The sequence below is a fragment of the Budorcas taxicolor genome, chromosome 11, assembly GCF_023091745.1.
Source record: "Budorcas taxicolor isolate Tak-1 chromosome 11, Takin1.1, whole genome shotgun sequence".
Classification (NCBI taxonomy): domain Eukaryota; kingdom Metazoa; phylum Chordata; class Mammalia; order Artiodactyla; family Bovidae; genus Budorcas; species Budorcas taxicolor.
Genome location: NC_068920.1, coordinates 55333134 through 55348351, shown reverse-complemented (window position 1 = coordinate 55348351; position 15218 = coordinate 55333134). Strand labels below are relative to the sequence as shown.

General features: G+C 38.7%; 1 protein-coding gene across 1 annotated transcript in view; it reads left to right on the top strand.

The window, feature by feature from the left end:
• Window positions 1-14883: 14883 nt before the first annotated feature.
• The window catches only part of COL21A1 (collagen type XXI alpha 1 chain), a 169406-nt gene continuing 169071 nt past the window's right edge, over window positions 14884-15218 (top strand). The window contains exon 1 of the mRNA XM_052648985.1: window positions 14884-14971. Within this exon, the coding sequence (XP_052504945.1) occupies window positions 14884-14971 (88 nt within the window). The remainder of the gene's footprint in view (window positions 14972-15218) is intronic.

Below are 15218 nucleotides of genomic sequence, written 5' to 3'. Positions count from 1 at the left end.
ACTTTGGATACCTCATGCGAAGAGTTGACTCATTGGAAAGACTCTGATGCTGGGAGAGATTGGGGGCAGGAGGAGAAGGGGATGACCCAGGATGAGATGGCTGGATGGCATCACTGACTCGATGGACGTGAGTCTGAGTGAACTCCGGGAGATGGTGATGGACAGGGAGGCCTGGCGTGCTGGGATTCATGGGGTTGCAAAGAGTCGGACACGACTGAGGACTGAACTGAACTGAACTGAACTGATGTATGCCACACATTCATTCAAGCTACAACCCTCAACCCTGTCCCATCTCCATGCCACTGCTCCTAATTTAGTTAATTAGCTTAGAGTAGAAACACTGAAACCAGGTAAGAGGTTTTTTGTTTTGTTTTGTTTTCTTGCTTCCCAGGTGGCGCTAGTGGTAAAGAACCCTCCAGCCAATGCAGGAGACATAAGAGATGCAGTTCAATCCCTGGGTTGGGAAGATCCCCTGAGAGAAAGCATGGCAACCCCCTCCAGTATTCTTGCCTGGAGAATACCATCGACAGAGGAGGCTGACGGGCTACAGTGCATAGGGCCTCAAAGAGTCTGACATGACTCAAGCAACTTAGCATGCATGCATGCAAAGAATTCAATGCATTGTTTTCTTTTCCATGATGGCTGGGTGTTTACATTATTGTCACACATGCTCTAGGAGTATCAATCTGCTATTAGCCATACCCAGGAATTTTGTGACATTTTTTAGTAACCTGGAGAAAGCAATGGCACTCCACTCCAGTACTCTTGCCTGGAAAATCCCATGGATGGAGGAGCCTGGTGGGCTACACAGTCCATGGGGTGGCTAGGAGTCATACATGACTGAGCGACTTCACTTTCACGCATTGGAGAAGGAAATGGCAACCCACTCCAGTGTTCTTGCCTTGAGAATCCCAGGGACGGGGAGCCTGGTGGGCTGCCATCTATGGGGTTGCACAGAGTTGGACACAACTGAAGTGACTTAGCAGCAGCAGCTGGCCATTAAAAAGTTTTAAAGTAAGAAAATGACAAAACAAATAGGGTTGGCTATTCATCTTAGAAAACATTTAGAATAGAAAATTTGTGTTTTGGATACAATTTTTTAAAATTGTATCTATTACAGATATTTTCCTCCGCTGGGTGGCTTCTACTTTTATTATATTTGTATAATCAACATTTATATTTTTTTCTTCAATTACTTAAGAAGCTGAAGCAAACAAACCACCATGCTTCTATTACACCCAATGAATTTTTTAAAATGGTGTATGTCATCTAATACCCAGTCCATGTTCAGTTTTCTCTGTCTCAAAAATATGTACAGTTTGTTGTTTCAATCAGGATTCCAACAAAGTCCACAATTACATTTAATTTCTCTTTTGTTTTTATGGCACTTGTTTATTAATTGTACAAATTTTCCCTTTCACTGATTTCATCATCTTGGTGTCATTTAACTTTTATAACTTGTCATTTAAGACAGGATGGAATTTCTTACCATTGGGTAAATACAGAGACTTGAGTAGTTTCAGGTGTTCTTTTTTAATTGGCCAAAAATAATTCACAGATGGCCATGTGCTCCTGTTATGTCATGTTGGGAGCAGCATGCATCTTATTCACTCTAATGATGCTAAATAAGGTAGGGGAGTGGGTTCAGGTGCAGTCAAGTAATGCATGTGTTCTGATTTCGTCTCTAACTTTGCACCCAGTCATACTGGCAGCACTGGTGTTCTTTGCCATATTATATTATGAATATAAAGAAGGCTGAGCACTGAAGAATTGATATTTTCAAATTGTGGTGCTGGAAAAACCTCTGAGAGTTCCTTGGACTGCAAGGAGATAAAACCAGTCCATCCTAAAGGAAATCAACCCTGAATATTCATTGGAAAGACTGATGCTGAAGCTCCAATACTTTGGCCAGGTGATATGAAGAGCTCACTCACTGGAAAAGACCCTGATGCTGGGAAAGATTGAGGGCAGGAGGAGAAAGGGGTGATAGAGGCTAAGATGGTTGAATAGTATCACAGACTCAATGGGCATGAGTTTGAGCAAACTCTAGGAGATAGTGAAGGACACGGAAGCCTGGCACACTCCAGTCCATGGGGTTGCAAAGAGCTGGACATGACTTAGTGACTGAACAACAGCAACTCATTCATTAGTAGTTGCAAAATATGATTTTTCTAATTCTATTATATTTTTCTGGCATTTATTAACTGTTGCCTCATTAACTGTATTATTACTCTGAATTATTATCCATGTAGAAAAAGTAGGATGAATATTTAATTCTTTTTCTTCATTTGTATGCTAGCAATCTCCAAAGGTGGCCAATGTATGTTTTTTATTTATCATCATGAACTCATAGGTTTAGTAAACTGTTGTACATCAATCCATTGTAGTCATTATAATTTTCAATGGTCAGATGGTCTTATCTTTAGCAAATAGGAACCCCTCAGTTTAGCTTTTGGGTCATTTTGACAAGAGTGACAAGATTCCTCTGTCTTCAGTCCCTCAGACACAGAATCTGCTATTCTCTCTAAAGAGCCTGATTTCTTTTACTGGGAAATGGTATGAGAAACCATTTTGGGGTGCTAGAGTTGCTTACTGATGATTTTCTTCATATCAGTTTGGCATTAGTTGCCTTCTTCTACCCATTTTCATTTACCCTGGCTCCTCTTTTGTCTCTGTAATTTATTTTCTCTTTATTATCCTGTATTGCTTTTTAGCTTTATGAATTCTTACATTTTATTTTCTAAGTTGGCATACCAGGCACATCGAGGACCAGAACTCACAATGCATGCCTTGTTTTCCAGCACACTTTCTGGTGTATCATGGAAAAATTGGGAGATAGGAAGTTGAAGTACAATTCGACCTGAATTAGAATTTCAAAATTTTATTAGCTTTCTCTTTGGAAATTGATGTCTTTGCTTTTTATATGCCTTACTGTAAAAATTAGAACCAAGTTAAGAAAAAAATAAAAATTAGGCTAATATATGTTAATAAAAGAAGAATTTGAGGATAGGAAAAGGTGCTACATTTATATGCACAGCTTAAAACTACCAACAGGATCCCATGGCTTGATTTTAGTGGACTTGCTGGTACAGGCCAATAAAATACACTGTACTCCATGTTCCTTGACGATCTTTTACTGGCCTCATTTTAAATGGTTACACAGACATGTACCTTATTTCATTGCTTGAATGTTTAGAAGCTGCTATGGCCAGATGGGATTTTAAACCTCCCCACCGAACTTCAGTAACTCCACCAACTTACTGCCATTCACTTTTTGTTGTACAGCTCTAATGGATGCTGTGTGATATGGCTTTGATTACTTACATATTTTGGGGAGCTTAATTTGACCTGTGAAATTCCAGAAGATATAACTTCAGTTGTGTTGTTTTAATGATACTCACACAAACCAAACTTTACATATATCTATGAACCATTCCTAATTGTTTCACTGGTTTGCCAGCATTTTTCCATTTTCAGTTCTATCTGTCCCAGTCGATACTGCTCCCACCACCTTAGTGGCTCAGATGGCAATGCAGGAGACCTGGGTTCAGTTCCTAGGTTGGGAAGATCCCCTGGAGAAGGGAATGGCAAACCACTCCAATATTCCTCCTAGAGAATCCCATGGACAAGGGAGCCTGGCCAGCTACAGTTCATGGGGTCTCAAAGGGTCAGACACAACAGAGCAACTAACACTTTCCTACCATCTTAGGGCCTCCCAGGTGGTGCTAGTGGTAAAGAGCCCACCTGCCAATGCAGGAGACACGAGGCATGGGTTCAATCCCTAGAGGAGGGCATGGCAACCTACTCCAGCATTCTTGCTTGGAGAATCCTATGGACAGGGGAGGCTGATAGCCTATAGTTCATAGGATCACAAAGAGCTGGACATTACTGAAGCAACTTAGCATGCATGCCTACCACCTTGATGCTAAAAATATGGAACACAATAGGGGTGTGTGTGTGTGTGTGTGTGTGTGTGTGTGCGCGTGTGTGTGTAAAAACATGAAGTCCAGAATTTCAGTTTCCCCACCTTTTCCTGTTTTACAATTTAGTTCAAAGACAGAACATATAAATATGTGCTTATAAATAAGCATGAGTGTTAGTGTCTCAAGAGGGGACTATTTATAGTCTTCAAATTTATTTGATGGGTTTATGACCAAGCTTAGCAACCACATTTTCAGATGGCATTTTCCTGATAGTCCCTTGTTTTCAAAGTTTTGTTGCATTCCTGGTGCTCCTCATGCGAATTCCCATGCCTCTCAGGCCACAGACCCAGTGAGACCCATTCATTGCAAGGAAACAAGGAAGTTGCTCTCATTGTATCCACTGCTCTCAGAAGTTGACTTACAAGTATTTATTTTGATCTTAACAAAATATTAGTGACAGTGGCAGTGGAACATAATATAACATATGTATATATATTTTAATTGGAGTATAGTTGCTTTACAATATTATGTAAGTTTCTGCTGTACAATGAAGTGCATTAACTATATGTACACATATGTCCCTTCCCTCTGGAGCCTCCCTTCCTGCCCTTATCCCACTAGGTCGTCACAGGGCACCGAGCTGAGCTCCCTGTACTCTAAAGCAGATTCCCGCCAACTGTCTGTTTCATACATGGTAATGTGTGTATGTCAACACTGCTCTCTCAGTTCGTTCCACCCTCTCCTTCCCCGGTGTCCACAAGTCTATTCTGTACATTTATGTCTCTCTTCCTGCCCAGCAAATAGATTATCTGTACCATTTTTATAACCTTAGAAAATGGAAGAGAGATGAAAAGTAAAAGAGGATAATCATCAATTGATCTCATTTCTTGAGAGTCACCTAATGCTTAACGTTTAGAAATCTCTTTGATATTGAAAGGGGGGTGCTCTACACAATGGGAAGACCTCGCCCTGATGCACAGGAGCTGCCTACCCTCTGTGGATTCACTGTGCATTCAGGGGGAACAGTTGGAAATGAAACACACCAGCTGGGGTCCTGCTGCCTCGGTATAGCTCCTGCCCTTCCTCCCCTTCCTCCCTCACCTCTCTGTCATTAACCTTCCATCTGTCCCTGGAACAAACAGACTTGCTCCATCCACAGAAGAAGAGCTGGTCCTCAGTTTCAGGCAGGATGGCTTCTTCAATTCCTTCAAGAGTCAGCTCGCAGGGCATCCTTTCAGATGCCTTCTCTGAGGTCCATGTTGAAAGCAGCCCTTGCTCTGCTCCTGGCCAAGTTGCCTTAGAGCCTCTTCCAGTGTCTGAAACAGTCTCACTCAATCATTTATTTAGTCTCTGGTATGGAGGCACCACAAAAGCAGATTCCTTATCTAGTTTGGTCACTTCTGAATTCCCAGCACCTGAAAGAGTGTCTGTTACATAATAGGCACTTGAGAAATGTTGTTGAATGAAGATCGTAAAGCATTGTGGAGTGAGAGAATCTGAGTGTAAGTTCTGAGTCTGTTGCTTATAGAGTGTGTGTAACAGGCCAGTCATGTTCTCTAAGTCAGCCTTATAATTTCCTCAACACTTCCCAAGATTAAATGGCATAGAGTAGTCTCAAGCATTTGACACTGTAAGTTTTCCTTATCACAATAATCCTATGAGATTATAGTATATAGATCATCATCTCCATAGTTGAAAGGAAGATTACAAATCATCAGTTTCATTTCCTTTTTTTGAGCTTTAGAACACTGTAAGAAGGATATTGAATTATAGTGGGTTAGGGGCAGTGTTAAATCTATAATCTGGATTGCTTGGTGGTTAGCCTAGTATATATTTTCTATTAGCAGGAGAGCTCAGTTTAAATTCCTACATACTATTAAAAGTAATTTCCCCCTTTATCCTTATCCATGAAGAAGTTCTTTAAGTAACATTTTCCAAAAGAGACTTTTTCATGTTTAAGGACAGTGTGTGTTCCTATGTTCCTTAGAGGCCTTTATTCATATGAATAATCTTAGGTGGCAAACCAAACTTACTGAATCAGAGTCTGCCTTTTAATGAATCTCTTATTTGTGTGAATGTTAACATTTGAAGGATGCTAAGGCTGCCTGATTACTCTCTGAGTAGTCAGTTTTGAATGTAGAGAGTCTGAGTTATGCTATTTAGGGTTGTTAACCTGCTTCTCTATAAGGGGAATGCATGCATGCATACTAAGTCTCTTCAGTCCTGTCCGACTCTTTGCACCTCCATGGACTGTAGCTCACCAGGCTCCTCTATCCATGGAGATTCTCCAGGCAAGAATACTAGAGTGGGTTGCCATGCTCTCCTCCAGGGGTTCTTCCTGACTCAGGGATCTAACTCCCATCTGCAGCCCCTGCATTGCAGGCAGATTCTTCACTGCTGAACCACCAGGGAAATCCCATACAGGATTAGGAAGTGTCTTTTTTTTTTTTTAATACCAGAATTTTTAGAACTTTGGTGGACATTAGCCTATGGGAAGCTTTTTAAGTGTTTGTCCCTTTGCCCTGCAATCTGAAGCCAGTGGGTAGGGTTAAGTTATCCATATGTTTAACAAGCTCCCCCAAAAGATAGAAGAAAATGATAAAACTCAATATGCCTCAGTTTATATACTCCATGCATAAGCATGCATGCATGCTAAGTCACTTCAGTCGTGTCCAACTCTTTGTGACCCTATGGACTGTAGCCCGCCAGGCTTCTCTGTCCATGGGATTCTCCAGGCAAGAATACTGGAGTGGGTTGCCATGTCCTCCTCCAGGATACATAAGCATATGTCCAATTAAATAACTGTAAAATGTATTTGTTAAATATATGAGTTATATTTCCATGGTGAAATAACATGGTGGTGGTATTTATTTAATGCCCTTTTTATATCGTCTACATTGATGGTTGTCAACTAAAATATAAAGCAATCAGACAATTCACTTTAGCCCAAGGATTCTGAAGGAATTAAATACTACATAGAAATAATGAGGATATTTTTGGTAGAGGAGCAGAATAACTTAATTTTGAGGTTTTGGGGAAGGAAGTTAGTCAATATTTATTAGTACACATTGTTGCCATAAAACAGTACATCTCGGTGATGACTCACCAGAAATGCTTCTTTCTTAATGACATTTTTTGACCTTTATAAGCTCTTCGTCGAGAGGGCCAGTCTAATTTAAAAAATGATGGTGATGATTTTGGACTCATTATTTTTCATTCAGATATAAATTGTGTCCAACAAATTTTACAGCTTTTAAGCCTATTCCAATCTATGCACCCAAGTGTCATCACTGCAAATGTAGACTATTTGTAACACCAGTGGATTAATTCGTGCTACAATCCAGCCTACTTTTCCCGTCAAAGGCAAGCTTTTCCTAATATGGCAGTTTTCTGTTTTGGGACTTCATATACCTGGAATCATGCTCTGTGTATTCTTCTGTGTTTGTCTCCTTTCATTAGATAGAATATATTTACAATTATTCATGTTGTTGAATATAATAAAAGTTTATTTTTTGTTGCTCTGTTCCATTACGTGAATAACCAACAACTTGTTTATCCACTTTCCTGTGGATGGCATTTGAGTTATTTTTAGTTTGGAACTATTATGAATAAAATTACTATAAACATTGCTAAAGTCTTTTTGTTGGCACATGTTTTCATTACTCTAGGTTATATACTTAGTGAAAGGATTGCTGGTCATAGTTTAATTTTGTAAGAAACTGAACTTAACACTTCTCTGAAGTGGTTACATCATTTTACACTCTTACTATAAATGTGAGTTCCAATTTCTCCACATAGACTCATAAACCTTTGATATTGTCAGTTTTTTAATTTTAGCCATTTTAGTGGGTGTGAAATGATATCTTATTGTGGTTTTAACATACACTTCTTTGGTAACTGATGATGAGAACCATGTACTATGCTTATTGGCTATTTCTATATTTTGTTAATAATTTGAAAAGTTTGTTCAAGATTTTTGCTCTTTAAAACATTGGATTGTTTTCTGTTGTTGATTTCTAGGAGTTAGTCTGTGTATGAGTCATTTTGTAAGTATTTTACTCTAAATATTGACTTATTTTCTTAATGGTATCGTTTAATTTTGGTGAAATCCAGTGTGAGTCCACTTTTAAAATTGATAGTGGTTTCTATGTCCTAAGAAAATTCACCTAATCCAAAGATTGTGAAGCTATTCTCTTATGTTTGCTTCTAGAAAGCTTATAATTTTAGCTTTACCTTGAGATTTATACTTCATCTAATTTTTGCATATGAAATAAGGTGGGGTCAAGATTTCATTGGGATTGTGTTGAATCTATTGATCAATTTGAGGAAGATAAAGATGTAACCAGTGTTGAGTCTTTTAATCCAGGAATACAGATTTCTCCATTTATTTGATCTTTAATTTCTTTCAACAATATATTTTAGTGTAGAGATTGTTCACAATTTTCAAGAACTTTATTTCTAGATTTATGGTGCTTTAATAGTGCTGAATACTTTAATATATTGCATATATTATATTCCCATGGTATTGTATATATATATATTTTTAAGAAAACTATTAACCTTGTATCCTGTGACCTTGCTAAATTTACTTACTAGTTCTACTAGAGTTGTAGTAGGTTTCAAGTTTCTACGTAGATGATCATGTTGTCTGTAAATAATTGCAGTTTTAATTCTCTTATAATTTTTTATATCCTTTATTTCTATTTGGAATGTGGCACTGGCTAGGATTTTCTGTACCTTTTTGAATAGAGAATATGGCCTTAATTTTTACTGACTTCGGGGAGAATGCATTTAGACTTTTACCACTCAATATGATCTGAGCTATAGATTTTTCATAGATGGCATTAATCAGATTGAAGAATTTTCTCCTAGTCTTAGTTTACTGAGAGTTTTATCATGAATGGGTGCTAAATTTTATTAAATAACTTTGCTGTGTAAATTGAGATGTCCATGCAAATATTTTTTACTTTCTTAGTGTTGTAAATTCAGAGAAGGCAATGGCACCCCACTCCAATACTCTTGCCTGGGAAATCCCATGTATAGAGGAGCCTGGTGGGCTGCAGTCCATGGGGTCGCTGAGAGTCGGACATGACTGAGTGACTTCACTTTCACTTTTCACTTTCATGCATTGGAGAAGGAAATGGCAACCCACTCCAGTGTTCTTGCCTGGAGAACTCCAGGGATGGGGGAGCCTGGTGGGCTTCCGTCTATGGGATCGCACAGAGTTGGACACAACTGAAGCGACTTAGCAGCAGCAGGTGTGTTGTAAATTACATCAGCTGAGATTTAAAATTTAAAAAAAACATTTGTTTATTTTTGACTGCCCTGGGTCTTAGTTGCAGCATGCAGGGTCTTCCTTGTGGTACACAGGTAGCTTCTGTGCTCCGGAGTGCGTGGGCTCTGTAGTTTGCAGCGCTCAGGCTCTCTAGTTGAGGCAGTGGGGTTTAGGAGTTGTGGCACACAGTCTTATTTGCTCAGCGGCATGGGGGATCCTAGTTCCTCAACCAGACATGGAACTTGTGACCCCTACACTGGAAGGTAGAGTCCTCACAACTGGACCACCAGGAAAGTCCTGAGATTTAAACATTAAATAATCTTGCATCAATGGGTTAAGCCTTACTCTGTCATGATCTTTTTCATATATTGCTAGATTTTATTTGCTAATGATTCATTCTGTATTTTTACATCCTTGCCTCATGAAGGATAATGGACTATAGTTTTATCTTGTAATATCTTTGTCTAGTTTTCTGTTAGAGTTATGTTGGCCTTATACTAGAAGTTGAGGAGAGTTTTCTTTTCCTCTATTTTCATTTAATTTTGCTTCATAAAAGTATTTACTTATTTTTAAATAAATTACTGATGAAACTATCTGGCATTGGCATTTTATTTGTGGGAAAATTTTTGAATAAAAATTCAATTTCTTTAATAATTTCAATTTAGATCAGTTTCAGTAAGTAGTGAGCTTCCCTGGTGGCTCAGCTGGTAAAGAATCCACCTGCAGTGTGAGAGACCTGCGTTCAATCTCTGGATTGGAAAGATGCCCTGGAGAAGGAAAAGGCTACCCACTCCGGTATTCTGGTCTGGAGAATTCCAGGGACTGTATTGTCCATGAGGTCACAAAGAGTTGGACATGACTGAGGGACTTTCACTTTCAGTCTTAAGACTTTGACCATTTTATTTGTCTACTTACTGTCCTTTAAAGTCTGTTCAGTTCAGTTCAGTCGCTCAGTCGTGTCCGCTCTTTGTGACCCCATGAATCGCAGCACGCCAGGCCTCCCTGTCCATCACCAACTCCCAGAGTTCACTCAGACTCAAGTCCATCGAGTCAGTGATGCCATCCAGCCATCTCATCCTCTGTCGTCTCCTTCTCCTCCTGTCCCCAATCCCTCCCAGAATCAGAGTCTTTTCCAATGAGTCAACTCTTCTCATGAGGTGGCCAAAGTACTGGAGTTTCAGCTTTAGCATCAGTCCTTCCAAAGAAATCCCAGGGCTGATCTCCTTCAGAATGGACTGGTTGGATCTCCTTGCAGTCCAAGGGACTCTCAAGAGTCTTCTCCGACACCATTGTTCAAAAGCATCAATTCTTCGGCGCTCAGCCTTCCTCACAGTCCAACTCTCACATCCATACATGACCACTGGAAAAACCATAGCCTTGACAGACGGATCTTAGTCGGCAAAGTAATGTCTCTGCTTTTGAATATACTATCTAGGTTGGTCATAACTTTTCTTCCAAGGAGTAAGTGTCTTTTAATTTTATGGCTGCAGTCACCATCTGCAGTGATTTTGGAGCCCCCCAAAATAAAGTGACACTGTTTCTACTGTTTCCACATCTATTTCCCATGAAGTGATGGGACCAGATGCCATGATCTTTGTTTTCTGAATGTTGAGCTTTAAGCCAACTTTTTCACTCTGTTCTTTCACTTTCCTCAAGAGGCTTTTTAGCTCCTCTTCACTTTCATCTCTTGTTTCCATATTGACTCGGGTAATATATGTTTTCTGTCTTACTTCTTAACTATTCTTGCTATGATTTATAAGTATATTTATTTGTTAAAGAATTAACTCTTTACACATATTGTTTTTCAATTTTCTATTTCATTGTTTATTCCTTTCTTAATATTTTAGGTTTAATTTGTTGCTCTTTCTTTAGCTTATTAAGGTGGAAGCTTAGATATTGATTTTTCATTTTTCTTCTTTTATGAAATACACTTTTAAAGTTAAACTTGCCCTCTTAGTAGTGGTTTAAATGCATCATAAATTTTTGATTAAAAAAAATGATCAGTTGAAATATTTTAAGATTTTCCTCTGATTTTCTTTTTAACTCATGAATTACTTAGAAGTATATTGGTTAATTTCCAAGTATTTTGGGATTTTCTTCCCTTTTTAAAAAATTCGTTAATTTTTTAAAAAAATTTAAAATTTATCTGTGCTGGGCCTTTGTTGCTGCCTGTGCTTGGGCTTTCTGTAGTTGCTGTGAGAGGGATTAGTCTCCAGTTGTGGTGCTCAGGCTTCTCATTGTGGGGACTTTTGTTGCAGAATCTGGTCTCTAGGGTGTGCGAGCTTCAGTAGCTGCACCTGTGGGCTCAGGAGTTGTGACCCACTGTCTTAGTCACCCCTCAGCACGTGGAATATTCCTGTCCCAGGGATCAAAACTGTGTCTCCTGCACTGCCAGTCAGAGTCTTAACCACTAGGCCACCAGGGAAGTCCTTTTTTCCTAATTTAATGTCATTTAGGTCAAAGAACATAATTTGTGTGGTTTCATTTCTTTGGAATTTGAGGCTTGTTTTTTTTCTCGAGCATATGGTCTGTTTTGGTGATTTTCATCTGTACAACAAAAGAACGTATATTCTACTGTTGTTAGGTGGAGTGTTCTTTGTCCATTAGTTGAAGTTGGTTGGTAATGTTTCTTAAACCTTTTGTACCCTTACTAGGTGGTGCTAGTGGTAAAGAACCCACCTGCCAATGGAGGTGACATAAGTGATGTGGGGTCAGTCTCTGGGTCAGGAAGACCCCCTGGAGGAGGGCATGGTAACACACTCCAGTATCTTGCCTGGAGAATCCCACAAATAAGGAGCCTGGCAGGCTACAATTCATGGGGTTGTAAAGAATCAGACATGACTGAAAAGACTTAGCATGCATGCATGTACTCTTACAAATTTTTTTTTGTCTAATTCAATAATTACTGAGAAATGAATGTTGAAATCTCACACTTTGATATGAATTTGTCATTTTAAAAATTCCCCCCCATTTTTCTTCATGTATTCTGAAGCTTTATTATTAGATACCTACATATTTAAAATTTTATGTCTTTCTGATCCATTACCCATTTTTTACCATGACATTTTTTTCTAAAATTCTTATTGTTCCTTCGTACATCTTTTCCTCTGGTTAGTTTTAAGAATTTACTCTTAAACTTTCAACTAATTATGATACACCTAGGTGTGACTTTGTATTTTGTTTGGGGTTTGTTTGATCTGATTGGTGGAAGGATTTGTCAACTGAAAAATTCTTGGCCATTGTATTTAAAAATATTTCTTTATTCACTTTCTCCTTTCCATATGAGAAGCTAATTACCTGTGTGCTATTAATAAATGAAGACCACTTGATACTGTCCCAGAGAGTTCAGAAGCTCTGTTGCCTGCATGACTCACTCATCTCCCCACAACTTTGAGTTTAACTTGGTTAATTTCTATTGATTTATCTTCAAGCTTACTGATCTTTTGATATATGCAAACTCACTGCATTAGTTCTTTTTAAATATATATTTGCATTGCAAGCATCTCATTCGCATCTTTTTTTAATAGTTTGTATCCCTCTTTTGAAATTTCACATTTTTGCATATTGTTGTCCATCTTACTCATTAGATCCTTTAACATGTTTATCATTGTCATTTTATTTATAAATGACCCTGCTTGGTGCTTCTGATATCGAGATCATTTCTTGTTGTTGTTCAGTTGCTTATTGTGCCTGACTCTTTGGGACTCCAGGGACTGCAGCAGGCCAGGCTTCCCTGTTCTTCACTATCTCCTGGAGCTTGCTCAAACTTATGTCCATTGAGTTGATGGTGCCATCCAACCATCTCATCGTTTGTTATCCCCTCCTTCTCCTGCTTTCAATCTAACCCAGCATCAGGGTCTTTTCCTGTGAGTCAGTTCTTCACATCAGGTGGCCAAAGTACTGGGGCTTCAGCCTCAGCCTCAGTCCCTCCAATGAATATTCATAATTGATTTCCTTCAGGATTGTTTGGTTTGATTTCTTCCAATTCTAGGTACTCTCAAGAATCTTCTCCAATACCACAGTTCAAAAGCTTCAATTCTTCGATACTCAGCCTTCTTTGTCTCTGCATCTGCTTATATTGTTTTTCTCCTGATCAGAGTAAAATTTTCTTGTTTCTTCTCATATCTTGGAAGACACTTTTAAGATTTCTCTCAGTTTGTCAGTATAGTTTCCCACTTTTTGCATTTGAGTTCTTTTCTCTCATCCTTTCTTTGCCTGTCTGCTTTTTGAGATGTGTCTCTCCACTGTAGTGAAGGCCCAGTGTGCCTTGGAAGGTCTTTTCTCAGTTCTGTTGCTTCTCCCCTAACCTTCAGCAAGATAAGGATGTGTATTTGAGGAATTCCCTGGGTACCTGGAGAAGGAGAGAGAGGGAAAGAATCTCTCTAGATTGTTTTATCCCGCTCTCAATTTTCTCTGTATTACTTGTCTATTCCATGTACCCAGATAAGGCTCATGGGGAAAATTGCTAACTGAGGGCATCCTTGCTCTGTGGCTCAGGCCTCTCAGAATTCTAGTCTGTCACACTAACTTTGGTTTCTTCTATACTGTGGCAACTTCTTCCCTCTCCTGGAATGAAAGGAGTTCTGTCCTATTAATAACTTTTGGAATTCAGCTCATTTAGGTTTCTATAAATCCTGTTTTTTCTGCTGGGTTTTAAAATTCTATAGTTTATCTGGCATGTTCTCATTGCTGGGAGTGACAGTCTTTGGCAACGATACACACTTTAACCAGGAGTGAAGTCCCAGGACTAACTTAGAAAACATGCTTAAGTCACATAGCTGAATGTTGATGAGTTAAATAAAATAGGTCTTAATGTTTATAATTATTACAGCCATTAAAAATGAAATCCCATCATTCAGTTTTATCATATAGACTTTTTTTTTAAAATCCAGATTCCCTTTGTGTGTTTCTTAAATGCAAATCCACATTTAAAAGAAGGATATGTGTTGCCCTTTAGAGTCCCTTGGACTGCAAGGAGATCCAACCAGTTCATTCTAAAGGAGATCTCCTGGGTGTTCATTGGAAGGACTGATGCTGAAGCTGAAGCTCCAATACTTTGGCCACCTGATGTGAAGAGCTGACTCATTGGAAAAGACCCTGATTCTGGGAGGGATTGGGGGCAGGATGAGAAGGGGACGACAGAGGATGAGATGGCTGGATGGCATCACCAACTCAGTGGACATGAGTTTGGGTGAACTCTGGGAGTTGATGATGGACAGGGAGGCCTGGTGTGCTGCGGTTCATGGGGTCGCAAAGAGTTGGACACGACTGAGCGACTGAACTGAACCGAACTGACTGATGTGTTGCCCCTGAGATAATAGAAAGAACATGATAGGGCTCTACAGGCTGTGTTAAAAGAGGGGATTCTAGTAAGTATTTTGAGCAAAGCATAAAGTTTTAGAGAAGTTTTTGCTTTCCCAAGATTATTATGAATTAAAAAATTTATCATATTCTTCCTTAGCTCTGATTTATTGTCTTTCATTAATATAGATAAAATGTGGCTATTTGGACACGTAAGTTAATTCCAAGATTAGTAAAAATTAACTGGGCTTTAACTAATATTGTAGTTTCCAAATTCAAACTTATGATTGTTAGGTATTTGTCTTTATTTTTCTAATATATTTAACTTTCTTTTTTTCCCCCTCTTTATTTCTTTTTTAGGAGTCCTAAAGCAAAAACAGAAACATGGCTCACCATACTACATTTCTTTGGATAATTTCGGTCCTGCTTCTTCAGAATTCTGTGTTAGCTGAAGATGGGGAAATAAGATCAAGTAAGAATTATCAGCATTGTCTTTTTTTTTTTTTTTAATCAACACATTGATTGGGGAAATGAAATAGAAGGAGCCTAAGTATTGACTTTAAGGATCTTATTCTTACTGTCTTTGATGCTGTGATTGCCTGAAATAAATGAATTGCTATGTTACACGTTAACTGGGAGGAAAAGCTATCAGAAGTCATTTTAAGAAAATTCTGTGGTAATATTAACCCACCATTGTTGAGTCACTTATATAATCTTCA